Source organism: Apodemus sylvaticus, chromosome 22 (assembly GCF_947179515.1).
Source record: "Apodemus sylvaticus chromosome 22, mApoSyl1.1, whole genome shotgun sequence".
NCBI classification, from domain to species: domain Eukaryota; kingdom Metazoa; phylum Chordata; class Mammalia; order Rodentia; family Muridae; genus Apodemus; species Apodemus sylvaticus.
The window spans coordinates 44,168,956-44,188,701 of NC_067493.1; the positions used below are offsets into that span (position 1 = coordinate 44,168,956).

Genomic DNA, 19,746 nt, shown 5'->3' on the forward strand with positions numbered 1-19,746 from the left:
GCTCTGTACTGGCAGTCAGTATTGGGTCCAGCTGCCGCCCTGGCTGTCTGTATTGGCTCTGGTCCTATCGCTGCCCTGGGCCTGAGTCCTTCTGCTTCTCCGTGTGGGGCCTGCCCAGCTGGCCCTGATCCCCATGGGGAGATGGGTTTCAGGAGAAGGATGATGACAGTTCATTATAGGGGCTTGTCACAGTTGCTTTGGGGGGAGGGGCATGTGCCACCAGGCCAGGCTCCTGGGATACTCACTCACTCACTCACTCACTCACTCACTCACTCACTGCTATTGCCAGGTCCTATCCTCACCCTGTGGAGTCCGGGCAGTACAAAGGCTTATCCCCTGGTCGGGTTTTGACAAGCAGCAGAGAAAAGTAAGGGGTTCAGTAAGGAAGGAACGCTCAGCCGAGGCTTGCTCAGCCCCACCCTCGTGTCCTGACACTCCTGGGGTGGGTTTCTTACGTGTGTTGGAACACGGTCTCCTCCTTGGATGGCCCTGGCTCGCCTGAGGCCTTCTGAGTGCTGGGATCCCAGGATATGCTGTCATACCCAGGCTGACGTAGCCAGTGGCCGTACGACGTGCTGATGGCTTTTATTGCTTAAAGCGAGTGATGCTCTTAGGGAGAGTCACCGGATGTTTGAGCTCACAGAAACAATCATGGATCCAAGCCAAAGAGGTGCGTGCCCCGGATAGCGTAGGCGACATTAGCCACAGCTAGGCTGTGACCAGTGTCACCTGTGCTGACCAAGGATGCATTTAGAATGGATTTCTTGGATGCCCTTTGCCTCTGTTAGGTGCTGGATGTCTGGGCATGGCGGCATAGGCCGTGGGCCCAGTGCATAAGAGGCTGGCGAGTAAAGACGTAGCCAGGGCTACAAAATAAGACTACAATAGCCTTAAAACTCAGTAAATACCAGGAGACAGAAGAAAGGAAACGGGGGTACTCTGGTCTTGAGCCTATGCCAGTTGTGGTGACCGTGCAGCTGCAGGATTCTAGCTATTAAGTCATAAATATGGCTCTGAGGGAGTGACCTTTCTCACGTCAACAGCTAGTTTTCTGTTGAGTAAGTCCGTCTGTGAGTGCATTGTGAGCTACGTCATGCTTAGAGAGCATCGGGGCTGGCCATAGGCACTGTTAACATCCCAGCCACTGTTGCCCAGTTCAGTGTTCCACTGTTAAGTCCACACAGTCTTTCACTGTGACTGCATCCTGAGAGGAGAGTCAGTGGAGTAATAGGAGAGAGTGGGGGAAAGGGAGTCTGGCTAGAGACTGGGGCAGAATGTGCTGGTAGGGGCCTGAGCAGCTGCCAGGGCTGTGTGGAGCAACCCAGGCAGATGGGATCTGCAGTGCAGAGGCCCTGGGGCGGTGCTGAACTGCTTGAGATTGCAGACTGCCGCAGCCACAGGCACAGTCAGTCAGGATCAGTCAGGCCCAGGAGGGTGCTTCTTGTCCTTCCGGCTCAGTCACCGTGCGCAAAGATGCGGCCTTTATTGTGGGATGTGCTCAGGTTTACTCTAATGGCCACTAGGAGAAAGGGCCTGGGACACTGTGGGAAAGCCCTGAAGAACTGTGGGGTCACGGTGAGGTATGGAAGGTCAGGGCACAGGGTCTAGGGGTCCCAGCCCAGGGCTGGTAGTGTGTGGTAACTCAAAGCTGCCTTGTGACTGGTGCTGTCACTCACTGGGGATCAAGAGACTTCAGCTGTGGCCATTGGCCCCATCGGCAGCTCCTGACCCTGTTCTGCTGCACAGGCGCGGCGGCCTTCGGATAAGGGACAGAGGCCCAGGACTGGGACACAGAGGCCCTGACAACTACTTAGCTTTTTGGTTTTTTTAAAAAACAGCTTTTGGACAGAGTTTACCCTTTTAAAGTCTGCACTGAGGCCTTTTCTCAGTCGCCTTAGGTGTGAGCTTATCAGCATGGGCTCCTGCAGCACCGTGCTGGGGATGCTGTGTCTTTTCGTTTCTTCTGGTCAAGGATTCCTTTAGACTTCTCTGCGGCCCTCTGTGTTCTGGGTATTTCTTACAGATGGGGGCTGGGCTGTCCCAGTGACTCAAGAGTCCTGGGGTAGGGACAGTGGGCAGGGCGGGCTGCAGAGACCAGGCTCTGAAAGTAGATAGCTTCCGCTATCCTGGACGGATGCTAGGTGGCATGCCCTATGACACGATGACACTCAGGCCCCGGATGCTGCTTGGAAGGCAGTGTCTGTGTGACTTAGGTGAAGTGTCAGGAGCTCCCAGGCCTCCAGGGTAAATGAAGTCCTTGTGGATGCCTGGGGGCCTTTGGGGTTACTGCCTAATTGGGTGAAAAAGATTCAGACCGGTCAGCCTCCTAGGGCTTGGGGGTCACTGGGGAAACAGAATTCCCTAAAGGTGGAGCCAGGACCTCCGGAGTCACGTGACTGCAGAGACTCAGCTCTGGTAGAATGGACCGAGCGGCGTTAGGCTGGGGGTGTGCCTGTAATCCCAGCACTCGGGCCTGAGACTGTAGGAGTGAGATTTAGGTCTAGCCTGGACTGTCTAGCCAGAGACAGACATACAGACAAACCGTGCATAAAACAGACAGTGTCACTGGGCAGTGGTGGCGCATGCCTTTAATCCCAGCACTTGGGTGGCAGAGGCAGGAGGATTTCTGAGTTCCAGGCCAGCCTGGTCTACAGAGTGAGTTCCAGGACAGCCAGGGCTACACAGAGAAACCCTGTCTTGAAAAACCAAGTGTCATCAGAGCTGCTGATGGGACGTAGTGAGCGGCCCATCACTAGGAGGTATGCAAGTCAGGCGTGCCGTAGGCTGCGGTCTTTGGTTTGACATGTAGTTTGACATGTGGCAGGCGGGAGACCAGTTGCCAGTCGGAAAGCCAGCGTCTGCACTGTGTACACGCTGCAGGGCAGGGCGTCCTCACCCTCTGTAAGGCAGGACTAGCCCTGGGGCCACCGAGGACCCACTGCGTTAACACCCCCTCAAGCTGACATCTGACGTGTGTGGGAGTGGTGCCGGGGGGATTTTGTGATTCTAGTCCCTGAGCATAGAGACAGTTATTCCACATTCCTTTGTTCACCACACACACGTCTGTGTGTCTGGTCTGCACTAGGCACTGTCTGTCCCTGGGAGATGTGCAGTGGGGAGATGGTAAACTCAGTACTCATGTGGAGTGTGACAGCTGTGACAAGGACAGTGAGATTGATCTGGGGGGTGGTGTGGAGCTCCACCACCCAGGGAGCAGAGCCGCCACCGCTCCTTGGCTGTCTGCTGTAATTGCTGAGAGGTGGGAAGTGTCCCTTCCCTGGGGACCTGGCCCCTGTCATTTTAATTTCTCTGCTTGCGTGCCTGGCCGTGACTTTCAAGTTAATTTCATGCTTGGCTTCCTGGTGTGGGTGATTTCAGACCTGTGGAGGTCACCTGTGCGACACCGCTTGTCTCCCTCCCCTCCCCCCACCCCCACCAGCCCTGGAAAGTGTCAGTAACAGCCGAGGTTCTGCCAGGGCACCTGCCACCTGGACTGGGAGCCTGCCCTGAGAGGCTTAGACCTCTTAGACACAGGGAAGGCAGCCCCAAGGGTATGCTGGAGGAGAGCAGAGTTCCCAGACCCTGTAGGACCGTCAGGAGCGTCCATGCCTGGATGGCAGATACGCCTCAGAGCTTAGTAAGATGGGGCTAGACAGTCACCGCCCAGCCTGGGTTTTGCCTACCTGCTTGGTCTCCGCCAGCACATAGCCTTGGTGCTCGGGTGTCTCAGGCTCAGAAGGAGGCACCTCTTTGCCTAATGTCCTAGGCCCGCCATCTTATTTTCACACCAGGCAGGAAGCAGGTTACCGGGAACAAGGCTCTAGTCTTGATCTGGAGGTTCAGAGGTGCCAAATAATATCTCCAGGGTCACACAGCTGAGCCCGTGAGAGATTCAGTCCACACGTCTCTGCTTCTCTGGCCTGGCCACCACAGACGGTCATATTGCTTTCCCCACCTGCAGGCCAGGCTGCGCTCTCCCTCACCACAGTAGGCCTGGGCTTTCTATCTCCCTGTTTCCAGCTTGAGCAGACACGGGTTCCATCTAATTGTGCCCTGGTACAGCTGGGGTCAAGCCCTTCCTGACCCTCACCTCATCCGGCCAAGCCCTGGAACCCAGCCCAGCCCCCCTCCCCCCCATTCAGTTCCATGTTTGTAATTGCCAGCCGGCCAGACAATTTCATGGAAGACCTCCCTTTGTCTCCCCACTCAAGTTCTTGTGCTTTGTAAGGCAGCAGCACATCAGGATTGGGGGGAGCTCCCCGTTCTTCCAGTAGGAGGTAGCCACAGTCCCCCCCCCTTCTCCCTTTCTTCTCTTTCTCTCCCTCAGCCCAGAATTTCCTCAGACTCCCTATGTAGTGCAGTATAACTAAACTTCTGCTCCTTCTGCCTCTGTTTCCCACACACAGGTGTGGACTGCTTTTTCGTGTGGTGCTTGAGGCTTGAACTTAGGGCTTTGTGCTTGGTGGGCCTGCAGCTCTGCAACTCCACCAGGCCACACCTGAGGTCACAGGCACAGGAGCTCCAGGCTCTCATTCCCAGCCTTGGGAGCTCTTGGTGATTAGGGGTCTGTGTGGAAGTTGGGGTTCCCTCACCCAAAAAGTGATGTAGCTACGAGTCCAGGTTGGAGAGAGCAAGTTTGGGGGTGTCTGCCTGTGTGGCCCACAAGGCCCAGAGGTCAGCTGCAGCGCCTGGTTGAGGACTATGGGGAGTAGGGGTGTTCAGGTCTCTGTTGCTATTGGTGGGGGGCTGCGGGGGGGGCAGATAGAACCCCGCATCCCGACTCTGCTGTGCCTTGCCTCAGGATTTCTCTTCCCTCTTTGCAGTCTGAACTTTGTCCTGCCTGCCTGTATCTCTTTTCTACCCGCCACCTCCATTTTCTAAATCTTTGTCCATTCTGAGGTAAATCTCTGTTCTCTTCCCTCTCTCTCCCTCTTCCTTCTCCTAGTTTCTCCCTCCTACCCCTCTCTGAGCCTGCTCCTCTCCCCATGTCTGTACCCTTCTTTTACTCTCTTCCTCTCAGAATCCCCCACTGCTTTCCTCAGTAGAACGTGCAGCGCCTTGTGGGGCCTATGTGGTCGAGCTGGTACCGTGGCGCTTGGCTCTCTACCCAAGCTGGAGACCCTTCATGCCTTTAGCCGCTCATAGGACGGGCTCTCCTGGCCATAGCGGTTGAGATTAGCAGTGGGTTGAACTTTGTTGGTTGGTACCTGTGGCTATGGTGTAGGGGGGTGTGGATGATGCAGGTTGGCAAGGGTGCGAACTCTAGGGATGATGGGTGGTGGTAGTGGCAACTCTGAGGGGCAGGATAGGCTCTGGGGAAACAGGCTCCTTTCTCACTGCGGGCCAGTGCTAATCAGCCTGAGCTCCTGCTGAGCGCTGGCCATCTCCGACCCCCCTGTCTGTGCCCCCCAGAAACCAGGCAATGCGGAAGAAGCTGATCTTGTACTTCAAGCGGAGGAACCACGCGCGCAAGCAGTGGGTGAGTTGCGGCCCATCCTTTCCATGACATAGACAAGCAGTGTGCGAGTCCTGTCCCACCCGCTCCAGGCTGTGTGCAAACCGTGGGGGAGTCTCATCTTGACACATGGGCAAGCGGTGGGTGAGCCCTGCCCTTCTCTGTGTCCCCACCCCTGTCCCCCATCCTCCATTGGCGCAGTAGATGAAGCCCCGGCCCCCATAGCTGTCTGAGAGTCAGGGCCTCTTCAGGACATGCCCACTCTGCAGCCGTTGGAGATGGGCATCTATGTCATGAGACAATGTTGTAGATAAGTAGCTGCCACTGTGGTGTTGGGGCTCCTGACCCCCTTTGCCAGCCCTCTGGGGGTCTTGAATGCACCCTAAAATGCCCCTTGTGGACTTTTGTGCCCACAAAGGTTTTAGACAGAGATAGAAGCCGGGAGTGCCCTGAGAAGTGGGCCTTCCCCTTCCCCAGCCAGGCCCAGGCTCTGGAGAATGGCGCCATGGGAAAGCAGCAAGGTCCTGGGCTCTGGTGGTCGCTGCTGATCCTGCTTCCTGGAGTGGGCTGGGGGGGTGCAAGGGACCCTGGGCAGTTGCACTTTGACCTGCAGAGGTCCAAGGCTAAGGGATGGAGGGCAGGCACCTGCCCTGTCACCTTAGCTGCTGGGGTTGGGAGTGACACCCTGCCATTGTGCCTTTACATAGTGCCGGCACTGTGTGGCTGGTTGGCTTTAAGCCTTCTCTCCGTGCCGCCACCTCCCTTCCTGGGCTCTGCATTCAGGCTCTGCTAAGCCTCGATCCCACAGCAGCTCTGAAGCAGGGCCAGGCTTTGGCTGGAGGTGATGTCATCCATTCCACTCAAGCCTGGGGCTGCTGGGAGACACTGTGAGGGGGTGTGGGGGTGTGGGGGGGTCTGTGACATCGAGATAGCAGATCTCAGATCCTCTGCACTTGACCCCTCCTGGGCTGTCAGTTGGAGCTGCAGGGGGGTCTCTACCTACTTCCTCAGGCCGGCCTGGTACTTGCCGATCTACTCAGCCTGTGGGTATGTAGTAAACAGAAGGCAGCAACTAAGTGCTGCTTGTTCCCCAGTCCTGTGCCTTCAGCTGCAGGTACTGAGTGCCCACTGTATGTGTGGCTCCTAGTTGCACGAGCGTGGGCTTCAGGAACCGAGTTTAGAGCTCAGCTTCCCACCTCCGCCCTTTCTTCCCCTCATCAGTGGGCGTGGTCCCATGAGGTGGGTGTGTTTTCATAGCCCCGTATTTCAGAGAAGCTGAGACAGAGAGGGTAGCTCATTGGCCCCATGTCACATCGCCAAGGAGTGTCAGCATCTGGGTTGGCACTGGGGCTGCCTTGTTCCTTAGTCTTGGGTTAAGCAGATCTTGCCCCGAGTAGTTTGGACAGGATGGGGAGAGGACGAGATGAGGTACCAAAGGGCCAAGGACTGGGAGGTAGCCCAGGCAGTGGAGAAGCAATGGCCCCGCTGAGATGGAAGGAGCGAGGAAGGGCGAGCTAGTGTGTGCAGATCTTTGCTGAGGGAGAGCATGGCAGGTGTAAAGGCCCTGGGGTTGGTGCTCAGCAGAGGACTGCTGATGTCCGTCCTCACAGAGGAGCAGGAAGTGTGGGATGTGCTGTGCATTGGGCTGCAGGAGGGTGATAGAGAGGCGGCAGGAGAGCGCCAGGACCGCCATGTGCACGCCAAGGACCACAGGCCCCTGCTGCTGTGGGGTGAGGGGAAGGCAGGCGTTGCGGTCCTCTCAGCACCCTGCAGTTCCATCGTGCCATCTCTAGATGCCACCCACAGCTTGCCCTGTGCTTCGGCCCTCAGCCGGATCTGCCATCTCACGTCAGAGGTCCTCGTGGCTCCCAAAAGGAGCCAGCGGAGTGGAGGAGGAGCAGGAAGAAGCTCCCGATTTCTGGGGACAGGGAGCTGGTTTTTAAAGATGAGGGGAAAGCCTCCGAGGCCTGGCTCTGCAGCCCATGTGGTCTGCTCCACCTTAGGGAGGGAAGGAGGAAGGCCTCCGTGCTGTAGCAAAACACTTTGTTGCCTCAGTTTCCAGCAAGGCCCAGACAGGCTAGACACTGGCCTTTCCACTCAGCTCTGCCTCCTGCTCTGTCGTGACTCAGACCCCAGGGCTGGGGCCATTCCCTGGGAGCCCCTGGTGCTACCCAGAGAGAAGCCTGCCTCACTTCTTCCTGTGGGGCCAAGTGTGCTGGAGACCAGTCCGCTATGTTCCTGCCCAGCATAGGCTGACAGAGAGGGCTGCTCCTCCCCTTGCCAAGCCCTCTCCCTCCCTCCCTCCCTCCCTCCCTCCCTCCCTCCCTCCCTCGCTCCTTCCCTCCGAGCACTGTCCTGCTGTCTCTAGACAGTGGTCATCAATGGATCCTAGCCCTGTGGTGGACCAGGTACACACACCTCCGCAGTAGATGAGACAGACTGCAGCAGGCCACACTGTGGTTTGACCTAGACAGAAACTGTCCCGTCTCAGACAGGACCGCATCCCCACCCCCTCAGGAGCTGCTTGGGCCTTTGTGCTATTGCCTGGGGCTGTGGAGCTTACGGGATATCCGTTCCTGAGGTCTTGGGGCCCTATTGCTTGTGTGCAAGGTTTGGGACAGCCCCAGCCCTCAGCTGGCAGCTGACTGACATCAGCTCTGGTGTCCTCTGCTGTCCCTGGCTCCTGGTCTCCAAGTGTTCTCTCTCTTCTCCCTGGGCCTCTGGGTGGGAGCCAAGAGGCCTAGGCCGGGCTGGTGGAGTGTGTTGTGCCCCCTTCCCCCATCACTACCTCCCTATCTTCCCTCAGCGGGAGTCCAGTACTCTGGGGGCTATTGTTCAACCATGTTGAACCACAGACACGGGGCTCCAGGTCAGAGGTTAAGCACGCTGTGGCAGATATCTGGGCGCAAGAACATATCTAAGGTGTCAATATGACCGTGTGTCTCCTGTCCTTCTGTGACTCCTAGAGAAGGAATTTTTGAAATGATCTCCTTGGATATACACAGGGCGTGTGGCGGTGCTCTGGGCTGGTTAGGAGATATACAGCAGGCAGCTGGTGGTTAAACAGGGAGGGGGACTTCCTCATCCTGCAGAAGAGGGCAGAACCTTCTTTCCAGCGTCTGCTAGGTTTTGGACTCTTAGGTTTGGGGAGTGTGGCTGTACCAGAGACCAGAGACGAGGCACTGCCTAGAAAGTGGCTACTCCCTGGGGACATCTTTTCTGGGCCACAGGAGCTCTACAGAGCCATACTACCCAGGACAACTTCCTGCAGTGGTGGGGTCTGGCTTGATCTGCCGTGCAGTGTCCTTGGTAGCCCATGTGAACACAGGGCCTGAGCCCGGCCTGTTGATTCAGGGCTGTTTCTCATATGACTGTGTGACTGAGGGGGTAACTTGATGGGGGGGTGCTTTGGGGTCAGACGAGGCCCCTGCAGAGGAGTGGTCATATCCCATGGGCTTCGCCCTGTGGCTTCGCAGGGGCGGGCAGCTCTGTGACTGTGTGTGTTGGTGTGTCCCCATCTTCATCTGCCCACTGGAGTGCAGTGGGCAGTCCCCGGCCCTCACCAGCCACTGCCTTCTGGCCCCCCCAACCCCCCCAGGAGCAGCGCTTCTGTCAGCGCTATGACCAGCTCATGGAGGCGTGGGAGAAGAAGGTAGAGCGTATAGAGAACAATCCGCGCAGGAGGGCCAAGGAGAGCAAGGTGAGGGAGTACTACGAGAAGCAGTTCCCGGAGATCCGCAAGCAGCGGGAGCTGCAGGAGCGAATGCAGAGGTGAGGGCGCCACCCAGGACAGTGCATGCAGGGGTGAGGGGTGGCGAGCTGAGGGCGAAGCCATGAGCCCACGCTAGGGAGAGCACGTGCAGGGGTGAGTGCCTGCAGAAGTGAAGGCCCAGAGGCCAGGGTGCAGAGTTGTGCCCATGTAAGAAGATACGGGAATGAGCGCGTATAGAGGGGAAGGCTGTGCTGGTTCACGTGGGCCCCTGGTGGCCCGTGCCACACAGAGAGTGACCTGCTGGGCCCGGAGCTGTCACCCACGAGCATTGTCTTGCTGTCCTTACCTCTCCTACCCGATACCTGCTAAAATTGCTGAGTGAGATTCTGCCGGGCAGAGGGGGTGGGGATGTTGGGAGGATGGCTAGGCCCAGCTCTGTTGAGGTGGGTGTCTGTACTCACTGTGGCCATGAGGGTAGAAACCTGGGCAGGCTGTTTTCAACAAGCGAGACTAGTTGGGTGTGGTCATCTGCATGCAAAGGCTCATCAGGCTGACCTGAGGCCCAGAAACCTGCTCCTGGTCCTCAGGCCGGAGGCAGCATTGAGCTCCTGCTGGGGCTCTCTGTCTTTTGTTGATGGGAGACAGCCTGCTGCCTTGGAGCCTCGGGCTGACGCTCAGACCTCCCTGGGCTCCAAGCCTGTGGTCAGCTGTGAAGGTGGGAGGCTCAGCCCTCATCTCCCCTTGGGAATTCACCCATGCATCCCCTCTAGAATGTTCTACATGGTCCAGGCCTAGCCTCTCAGTAGGACGGCTGGTCCTGACTGTGTCCCTCTGGTTTCCAGCAGGGTGGGCCAGCGTGGCAGCGGGCTCTCCATGTCAGCTGCCCGCAGTGAGCATGAGGTTTCCGAGATCATAGATGGCTTGTCTGAACAGGAGGTAAGGCCGTGGTGACACCGCGCACGCCCCATCGCCTCTGCACGACCCTCCTCATGTCCCTCCTCGTGTCCCTTAAACATATTTCCTGCCACAGTGGTCAGGTGCCAGCAGGAAAGGAAACCACCTGATGCTTTCACTCTAGAGGCTGGTGATGGGCAAGTGTCAGGCACAGTGTGGGCACGCCAGCAAGAAGTGGCTGTGCCTCTCCCTCAAAGGGCAGAGGTGACAGGGATACCGGCAGCTGTGGAGGGTAGCCTAGCAGGACATAGTTGGGGAAGTTCTCTGATCTGAAAAGCCTCTAGTGCCCAAGGGGACATCGGGAAGCTGGGTGTAGGACAGGGATAAGCGCCCCTCACTCTTCTTCTGCTGCCATGGTTCAGGGTATCTGCTGAGCTCAGCAGGACTGTTAGGGGAGTCTGTCAGTGAGAGCGGGTGGGCCCGTGAGGGCCGTCCTAGCGGAGCTGGCCTTGTAGCCTACTGTCCCCTTGGTCCTCCCTGGGTACCCAGTGGCAATAGTGGTGACCCTGACTATGGTTACCATCATAGAGAAGGCCATGAGGTAGAGCAGGTGCTTGCCCCCAGTGAGGGACCATTCTGCCCTCTGGGCCAGGTGTACGGTAATGCCATTTGTCCCCGTGGCCGGCACCACAGTGGACCTAGAATGCCAAGTCCCAGGACTGTTGTTTGTTTCCTGGTATCTCTGCTGTTGGTAGAGGTGGCTGTAGCACCCATGTCCTCTCTGAGCCCCTTGAGGCTGTTGACATGAAGACTTAAGATGGGACACTGGACAGTAGCCGGTGCCACCTCAGTGGCTGTAGAGTGACATTTAAGCCGTTCTCCAAGCTGAGTCCCGGTCCCTGCAGCCCTGACCTTGTACCAGGGATAGCTGCTTACGTGGTCTCTTTGTACACACTGACAGTCCCGTGCACCCAGCAGCCTCAGCAGCTTGGGGCTTGCACCCCACTGCAATGCCTGGTCTTGAAGGGACATCCTCTTGCCAGAGTTCTGCTGGAAAACCTCTCATCCTCTTGTGGACAGAAAGCAGAACTCAAAAAACCCACAGGCGAAGCTGTGGGGCTGTCCTTGCCGGCGGGCATGCGGCTGGCTTCAACCCCTGTCCCACCGATGTGGGCGCCGATGTGGCTTTCGTTTCCTCTGGAAGCAGGGGGACAGCAGCCCTGTCCATCCACATGTCGGCCCCTTCCCTAGGTCCTAACCACACAGGAGTGCTGTGGCTGCCACCTCTTGGGGAAGCCATTGCCAGAACAGGGCTGGAGACGAGTCTGGGTCAGAACCAGAGGGTACTGGGCAAGAGACACTTGGAAAGTCAGTAGCATCTTCCTAACATGGGTGGGCAGGGCAGCCACAGAAGGAAGGGCAGAGCAGGCCGAGTCCCCAGAGGATGATACCAAAGCCAGGCTGTGAGACCTGAGCCCAAAAGTGACCAGGTCCTCTGCATGTCCTGTGCTGTCCCCTAGATTTCTGGCTCCAAGCCAGACATGTGCCATTCTTAGAGTGCGTGGAACCAGGCTGGGCTGGGCCCTGTCCCTGTCTTCACAGTGTTTTATTACACTGCCTTTGTGGGGGCAAGATTCATGGCCTCTCCCACTGCAGATAAGGCCTCATGCTTTGCACTGAATTTACAGCCCTTAACTTTCCTTAACCGCCCCACGCCTCTAAATCCTCACCAGTGCCAGCCACTGCTGGCTTTCAATTCATCGTCCCTCCCCTACGCAACGTCCAAGGGCCAGGGCGCCCGCCCCTCACCTGCCGGGCTCTGCACTTGCCCTCTGACCCCACCCTGTGCTCTGCTGCAGAACCTGGAGAAACAGATGCGCCAGCTGGCCGTGATCCCGCCCATGCTGTACGACGCGGACCAGCAGAGGATCAAGTTCATCAACATGAACGGACTCATGGATGACCCCATGAAGGTGTACAAGGATCGCCAGGTCACCAACATGTGGAGCGAGCAGGAGAGGGACACCTTCCGTGAGAAGTGAGTGTCGTCTGGGGCCGCCAGGCAGCCTTGCCCGCCTCCTCTCTGTCCCCGCACTCTCGTCTCAGGGACATTCTGTCCAGAGCTCTCCCTGCTCTCGTGGTACAGGGGGTCCTCAGCCTCGCTCTCTGCCTCCACCTCCGTGAGAGTCTTATGTGTTCAGCCAGACAGTTCCCACCACATAGGCTCAGAGACATGAAGTTGCCTGCCAGGGACCCAGAGCTGCATATGGTGGAGGCCGGGCACCGCTGGCCAGCTAGAGTGGAGAGGCCATGTGGGGAGCCAGGTTTGTAGTGATTAGGAGCAGGCTGAGGTAGTTAGGAGCTGAAGCTCAGTTGGGTGTGGTAGCCACACCTTTAATCCCAGCTGTAGGGAGGCTGAGGCAGGGATATCTCTTCAACTTCCAGTCCACATTGATCTACATACACAGTGAGACCCTGTCTCAAAAAATGGGTCTCTGGGAGGCTCCTCCAGGATGGGGGGGAGGGGGGGCAAGTTTGTAGCTCCTGGGTGGAAGAAAGCATTTCACCCAGGTGGGGACCTGAGGTGTGGTTTCCAGGGAGAAAGAGACAATCCCCCGTTTCGGGGAGGGGGGGGCAGAAAAGGTGGTGGTATAGATGTCACGATGATATTCTTACGTGTGTTATTTGGAGCAGTACTCTGTAAACAATCCACCTAAAAGTAGAACCCCTTCCTCAGAGAGGACCAGGACCCCTGAGAGGATGGAGCGTAGAAATTGAAGCAGGCACGGGAGCCAGCATGCTGCCAGGAGGCCTGGAAGAGGGAAGCTCTTGCCCAGCAGGCCTCCACTGAGCAGAGTGGCTGATCGGGTTTCCCTCTGGAGAGAGAGAGAGAGAGAGAGACCCTTGTCTGCCCCAGAACTTTTCTAGTTGTTTACTGGGGGAACAGTTGTCCAGGGTCAGGCCGTACCTGCCCTTGGTAGGACGCTGTCCAACAGGCTGGCTCTATCCCAGATCACAGACAAAGCTTGGGGGCTACACGCGGGCACAAGTGACAGTCTTCAAAGTAGCTTTTGGCCATGGAAACATCAAAAATCATCTGAGTGAGTCTCTATCCCCAGCACAGCGCAGGAAGTGGGAGACGACCCATGCCCTGAGGAGCTGCTCCTACGGGAGGCTCGGGCCAACGGCCCGTCCTTCATCTCTTTGTGGCCTGTATCTAGGACTCCTGTTCTCTGTCTGGTGTGCTTTACGACCTGACTCAAGATAGTGGTCCTGAGGTGGCTAAGGCCCTGTGTGTTCCTGTCCCCTGGTAGGCCGGCTGTTTTAACGGGTGAACACAGTACTTTCAGTGGCTAAACCTTTCTAGGAAAGTCTCTTTGCTCTTCAGACCTAGTGATTTACTCTGATAATTCCATAGCTGACAAACTGATGACCAGATGTCTACTGGTGTATCTTCTGTCTATGCAAGACACAGCCACATCATGCTTTGAAAGATGGTGGTCTCCCTTGAGGGCTTGCTTGCCAAGGTGCTGATGGCATCCAGACTGACCTGAAAATAGTACAGATGTTATTCACAGACTGCATGGCCGTGGACAAGCCAGCCTCAGTTTCCTCCTGTGTAAAATGGGCAGAGCTATGTAGTATTTTCCTGTGCCTCTGGAAGCAGGATGGCAGGACAGCTCAGCATAGGCCGGGCTCTCGGGAAGCCAGTCGGGTACTGCTGGCAGCCATCCGCCCTGGGGGAGCCTGGAGCCCCAGCAGGAGAAGCTAGGACACTCTGTCCCTTCTGTGAAAAAGGTGATGATTTGCATAAGACCTGGGTGTCCCCATTCTTATCTTGAGGTCAGTCACAATACCAGATTTAACAGAAGTCCACCTCAACAGTCATCGCTCTGAGTATTTTAGGGAACACTAACACGGGAAGGTCAAATACAGTTTGCACAGGCCCAGGTGGTGTGAGTGTGCGTGCTTGTGAACCTTCTGTTGCTTGTCTTTTTTGAGGAGCAGAGGATGGGTAGTGGTTACTGCTCCATTTTACAGAGTCTCATAGCTCAGGCTAGCCTCAGGCTCATTGTATAGCCACGGCTGGTCTTGAACCCTCCTGCCTCAGCCTCCCCAATGCTCAGATCATAGACATAAGCCACCGTGACCTACCTGCCCATGTTACTATTTTCTTTTTTTTAAAGGCAGGACTTGCCGGGCGGTGGTGGCATATGTCTGTAATCCCAGTACTCTGGGAGGCAGAGGCAGGCGGATTTCTGAGTTCGAGGTTAGCCTGGTCTACAAAGTAAGTTCCAGGACAGCCAGGGCTATACAGAGAAACCCTGTCTCGAAAAACCAAATCAAGAAAAAAAAAACAAAAAAAAAACCCCAGCACTTTTTATGCAGCACAGACTGTCTGTGAACTCTGAGACTCCTAGTTTCAGCCCAGAGTACTGGTGATCTAGACGTGTGTGGCTATAGGGGACTTCTTTTTGGAGCCTTACTGGCCTGTGACCAGTTGATCCTTAGATTTATAACCCATACATGCTCCCCTGGGCAGCAGCATGCGGCGCCCAGGCTAGGCGGAACCCAGGACCTCATGCATGCCTATCTCTTGATACCTGTGGGCCTCTTGCTTTAGTTCTGAGATGAGGTCTCACTAAATTGCCCTGTTTGGTTTACTGTACCCCAGGCTGGCTGTTTACCTGCCTCAGTCTCCCGAGTTGCTGGGTTATAAGTTGTATCATCAGATCTGGCTCAACTTCTTTCTAGTGAACTGTGGTGGAAAGAGGGACAGGTGCCCTGGCAGTGCCCTGAACTTGGTTCCTGGTGTCCTGGGGCCCATCACTGCCTGGGGGAATCCTATAGAAGGGATGGGGGCGGGGCGAGAGTGATACCCTAAGTTTGCCTGCCATCTGGGTGGGTGGGGCCCTGGCAGGGTAGCTACCATCCTGCCGCTCTGCTACCTCCGTTTCCTTGGGAAGAGTTTAGAAGCTCTTCCGGATTCCCCAGTGTCTGGCGGGGAGAGCGGGAGGGGCCTCTGGCCTGCTGCCCAGCCACCTGGAGGCCAGGCGGGGCAGCCCAACACAGGCTGCACACTGGTGGGAACTGGATAGGTACTACTGGCAGCCATTTCTTACCCCCAGGAGATACCAGGGTGGTGGCAATTCATTGGAGACAAGGGGGGCAGGCCCAGTGACGCCACCCAGCACCCTTAGGGTGTAAGTAGGCCGTGACCCTCTCCCCACCCCCACAGCTGCTTGGCCCTGACATTTCAGCTGGCTGACTTTCCCAGTAATGCTGAGGCTTCACAGGAAGCTGGTGGCTTGGCGCCAGTTCCCGCCACCCCCTGCGGCTCCAGCCACTTTTGGCTTTTCCTGGGCATCTGAGGCTCTGCTCCAGCCCTCCAGAGGCCTTATTGCCTGGCTTGTCTGACCTCGCCCAGGCAGGCTTGGCTTGGCGTAGGCTAGGCTAGGCCGGGCCGGGCCAAACCAGGCTCAGCTTCTTAGACCCGGCTGGGGAGAGAGAGAAAAGCAGATCTGGGGGGTGGGGGGGACCCCACTGGCAAGCTAAATGCCGTGTCCTCATTTTTCCTGGAAGCCAGCGGCAAGACAAACAAATGTATTTTCAAAGGCATTACAGTCAGTGAGTCACTCGGGGGAACGCCCCGGACCCTGGTCCCTGCCCCGCAGCCCTTCCCACGCCCTGAAGATCTGCTGGTGGGGCGGCGCCTGCCCAGCCAGGCTAGGGTGGCAGGCACTGGGCACTCTCATTCTTGGTTGTCCTGTAGGGCCTCCCTCAGCCTCAGCCCGGACTCAACGTTGGCCTGTCTTTCTCTTCCCCCCAGGTTCATGCAGCACCCCAAGAACTTTGGCCTGATTGCCTCATTCCTGGAGAGAAAGGTGAGTGCCCATCTCTAGCTGGCAGTGCTGGGCACTAAACCGGCTTGCCCTCAGTCCCGAGGGCCTACGTCTGGGCTGGGTGGAGTGCGTTGCTCCTCCTCTGTCTCTCTGGCCAGCTCTATCTTTTTTCCTGCCTCCGCCTCCTTCCTCAGGGGGAAAGCCAGGCAGGCCCCACCCGGGATGGGGAGGAGCCTCAGGCTTCAAGCCCAGGCCGCCCAGGACTGGCATCACTTCGCCATTTGCCCAGCACACTGGGTTAGGTGCCAGTTCTGAAAGTTTTGCCACGTTCCAACTGAGGCCTTGTGGCCAGGTATGGCCCGCATCCAGGTCTGTGTGTGGAGTAATCTCCTGGGTCCCTGTCATGGGTATTATGGGTTTTCTGACAACTCTAGATACCACTTCCGGTGTGTGGCTAACACGTCTATCATTCTGAATAAACCTTCATGTAGCATTGATATTTGAACCCAGCCTGTTCCCCAAACCAGAGCCTGGAGCACTTGCTCTGGCTCTGCCTCTTGTCAGTAAGGAGTCACATTGTCTCCAGAGGACGGTTAGCTGGCTTTTACTCACATAGTAGGCTAGCCTACAGGACACGAACAACCCTTGGTGGGCAGGTAGCAGCGTTGACTGTATGCTGGAGTTGGTTCTGTAGGCCCAGCACTTCAGACTACCAGAGCCCACCCTTGATGGCTGCATTTCGTGTCTAGACCCTCAACAGTGGGATGCTGGCCCCCTGCCCTGAGTCCCAGAGATGCTGGTAGCTGGTGGGATGTGGGACACAGGATCTGGATAGCCATTTTCAAAGACAAGATCATTCCTCATGACTTTCCTATGGGCTGATGTGTTCTGGAGAGATGGGACCCCCTGGGATCTGGTACTTGAAGACTCAGTGTTGGGAACCAGTGTTATAAATAGCTTACCTGTCTGGTGATGCATCCTGATGGGTGTGGGTGACTCAGTAGTCCTAGATTTAAGGCTAGGGCTCCACGGAGCCAGAATGGCTCTGAGATTGGAGGTTGAGTAAGGCTGTGGGGGAGGGAGAGGGAGGGGAATCTGAGGGAGAGAGGGTGTAGATGAGGCCGATCCAAGCTTCTAGGACACAGGTGGCTGCTAAGGCCATATCACCTTCCTGGACTGGCTGGCACACAGTTCCTCTGGTGGGTCATGGGTGCAGGCAAGGGTTGGCTTGGGGGACCCTGTGGAAATAGTGTTTGTTCATGGCACACTCCAGGAGTGGCCCTGATGTGTGGGCAGCTGGGGTCTGCCCCACCCCACAGTCTTCGTGGTCTCTGGCTTGGCACTAGGTCAAACATGACAGGCATGGACATCTCAGACCTGGTTGCCACTGCAGGCGTCCATTGAAGCGTCTTGTCTGTGACGCTTTAATTCTGGGAGAGGTTGTTCAAGATCCAGATGTCAGGGAAGGAGCACAGAGCCATATGTGCATGGCAAAGTCCGGGTTTGTGTGGCTCTGAGTATCTGCGGCTTTGTTCTCCAGGGGAGCCGAGCGGCTGTGATGTCATCACTGTGACCCACAGTTGCAAGAACAGGGTTTGTGTTGATCGCCTGTGACTCTAGCGTCTGTCTCTTTGTGCCAGGCTTTGTCCTGTGTGTGTCACGTTCAGAGTAACCCACTTGACCAGCACAATCAGGTTCTGCATGTCACGAGTGAGCCGGTTGGTATCCGGAGAGGTTAGATATTTTGCCCCAAGGCCAACCAGCTTGTCATCAGAGGAACTAGGATTTGAATTTGGGCCTCTGGCTCCTGGCTCCTACTCAGTGTCTTCTCTCTGCCCCGCAGACGGTAGCTGAGTGTGTCCTCTATTACTACCTGACCAAGAAGAATGAAAATTACAAGAGCTTGGTGAGGCGGAGCTATCGGCGCCGTGGCAAGAGTCAGGTAAGACCTGGTGAGGGCTGCTTGGCTTTGGGGACACCAGGCTCCTGCACTCCAGGGACACTTGCTGGTGGTCCGTGTCCTTGATGATTGGTGTTTTACAGTTCTACCATTAGGGCTCCCTCTATAGCATCTGACCTGCAGAGGTTATTCGCAGCGTACAGAAGTGGAAACAGCAGCCCTTTCTGTCTTAGCTAGGGTGTCCCTGGCTCAGAGCTGGCCAGCCCATAGTCCTTACTGTTCCAAGGCTACATTTCAGGGCTAAAGGGATAGCTCAGCAGTTAAGAGCCCTGACTGCTCCTACAGGGGACCCAAGTTTGATTCTTAGCTACCCACATGGTGGCTCATAACCACCTGTAACTCCAGTCCAAGGGGATCCAGTGTCCTTCTCTGGTCTCAATGGTATCGGGTACACACAGACATACACACACATACACACACACACACACACACACACCAGATAAATGTGCAGAGAAGAGCAGTCATACACAAAAGCAGGAGCCTAACACTGCCCAGGACAGTCTGGGGAGACCCACTGAGCTTTCCCAACTCCGCCCCTTCACTCCTAGATATTTGAGGGGAGAAGTAGCTAGTGGTCACCACGTCCGGTTCATACCTTGGTGACTAGAGTGAGCCTAGAGCGCCAGCAGCTGGCGGCTGGCAGTTCTGCTTTCCGCCGGCTGTGTAAATAAAGCTTTATTGGCACAGTGCCATTCCTACACAGCCTGCAACCTACAGCGTCACTGTTCACCTTTAGCAAAAGTTGGCAGATTTCGGAGAGATGTTAAGTAAATGCGGACAGTGCACAGGACCCTGATACACAGAAACCAGGGATTCTGGGAGTGTGGCTTTTGGGAGGTGGAGAGAGATTATGTGGTGGTCACCTTCCTCTCCCAGATTGGCAAAGGTCAGACCTTGTTATGAATTGGGCTGGGCCATCACGACCAGGGACCGCTGTCCCACAAAACAGCCATTTTCTGGTCCAGTTAAGCAAAGTGCAGATTGGGAAGTCATTCTGCTGAGACAAGTGAAGCAGCCTGGTAAAAATGCCTGCTACGAGAGCATGAGAACCCCAATTCAATCCCTAGATCCACCCAAAAAGCTCGGTGTTGTATCACATGCTCTCAATCCCAGTGGAAGAGAGGCGGAGACGGGATACTGTGACTTGCTGACCAGGCTGACTGTAGACCCTAGAGAGACTCGGTCTCTAAGTGCAAGGTGGATAGCTCCCAAAGAATGCCACCTGAGGTTGACCTCTGACCCTCCATGCACATGTGCAGAAGGACACAGAGAAACACACTTGTGTGCACGCTCAGTGTGACCCCCAGGGCTCTGTCTGTGTCCACTCTGGACTTGAAGGATGGCTGGATTTGGTCTGTGCCTGTGGTTTTTCTAGCTCAGTTTATGTGCCCACAGTGAGCTGGCTGGCTTGTGGTTCTGAAAGATGTGGGACTCACAGTGTTGTGACACAGAGTGGGGGCACGCTGGGGCCTTTGCTGAGGCATTCAGGAATTTTTTAGGCTGACGGACAAAAAGTCAATTGGACACTCATTGGGAAGTGTGGTGAGGCCCGGAGGCATTGGGTTTATGGAGACATAGGGCCCTGTGTGAATCTCTGCACCTAGCCCTGGAGGGATAAGTAGGGGGATGCTGTCGCCTGCTGTGGTGGTGGTTGTGATGGTGATGGTGGTCATGATGCTAATGTTGACATAATGGTGATGATGACGGTTTTGGTAACACTGGTGATCGTGGTCTTTGGTAATGATGGTTGATAATAGTGGTGGTAGTGATGTTGGTGTTTGTTTGGGTTGCCTTTTCATGGAAGAGTTTCTCTGTGTATTCCTTCCTGTCCTGGAACTCGCTCTGTAGACCAGAATGGCCTTGAACTCTGAGATCTGCCTGC

General features: G+C 56.2%; 1 protein-coding gene across 23 annotated transcripts in view; it reads left to right on the forward strand.

Annotated features, from left to right (window-relative positions):
- Ncor2 (nuclear receptor corepressor 2) overlaps positions 1-19,746 on the forward strand; it is a 162,324-nt gene that overhangs the window by 82,146 nt on the left and 60,432 nt on the right. For 20 of the 23 annotated variants that reach the window (XM_052167904.1, XM_052167921.1, XM_052167923.1 and 17 more), the window contains 6 exons: positions 5,413-5,479; positions 9,054-9,226; positions 10,010-10,103; positions 11,921-12,099; positions 15,892-15,946; positions 17,748-17,846. In XM_052167904.1, coding sequence (XP_052023864.1) covers positions 5,413-5,479; positions 9,054-9,226; positions 10,010-10,103; positions 11,921-12,099; positions 15,892-15,946; positions 17,748-17,846 — 667 coding nt within the window. The remainder of the gene's footprint in view (positions 1-5,412; positions 5,480-9,053; positions 9,227-10,009; positions 10,104-11,920; positions 12,100-15,891; positions 15,947-17,747; positions 17,847-19,746) is intronic. The other 3 variants (XM_052167907.1, XM_052167927.1, XM_052167928.1) reach the window with 1 other exon arrangement.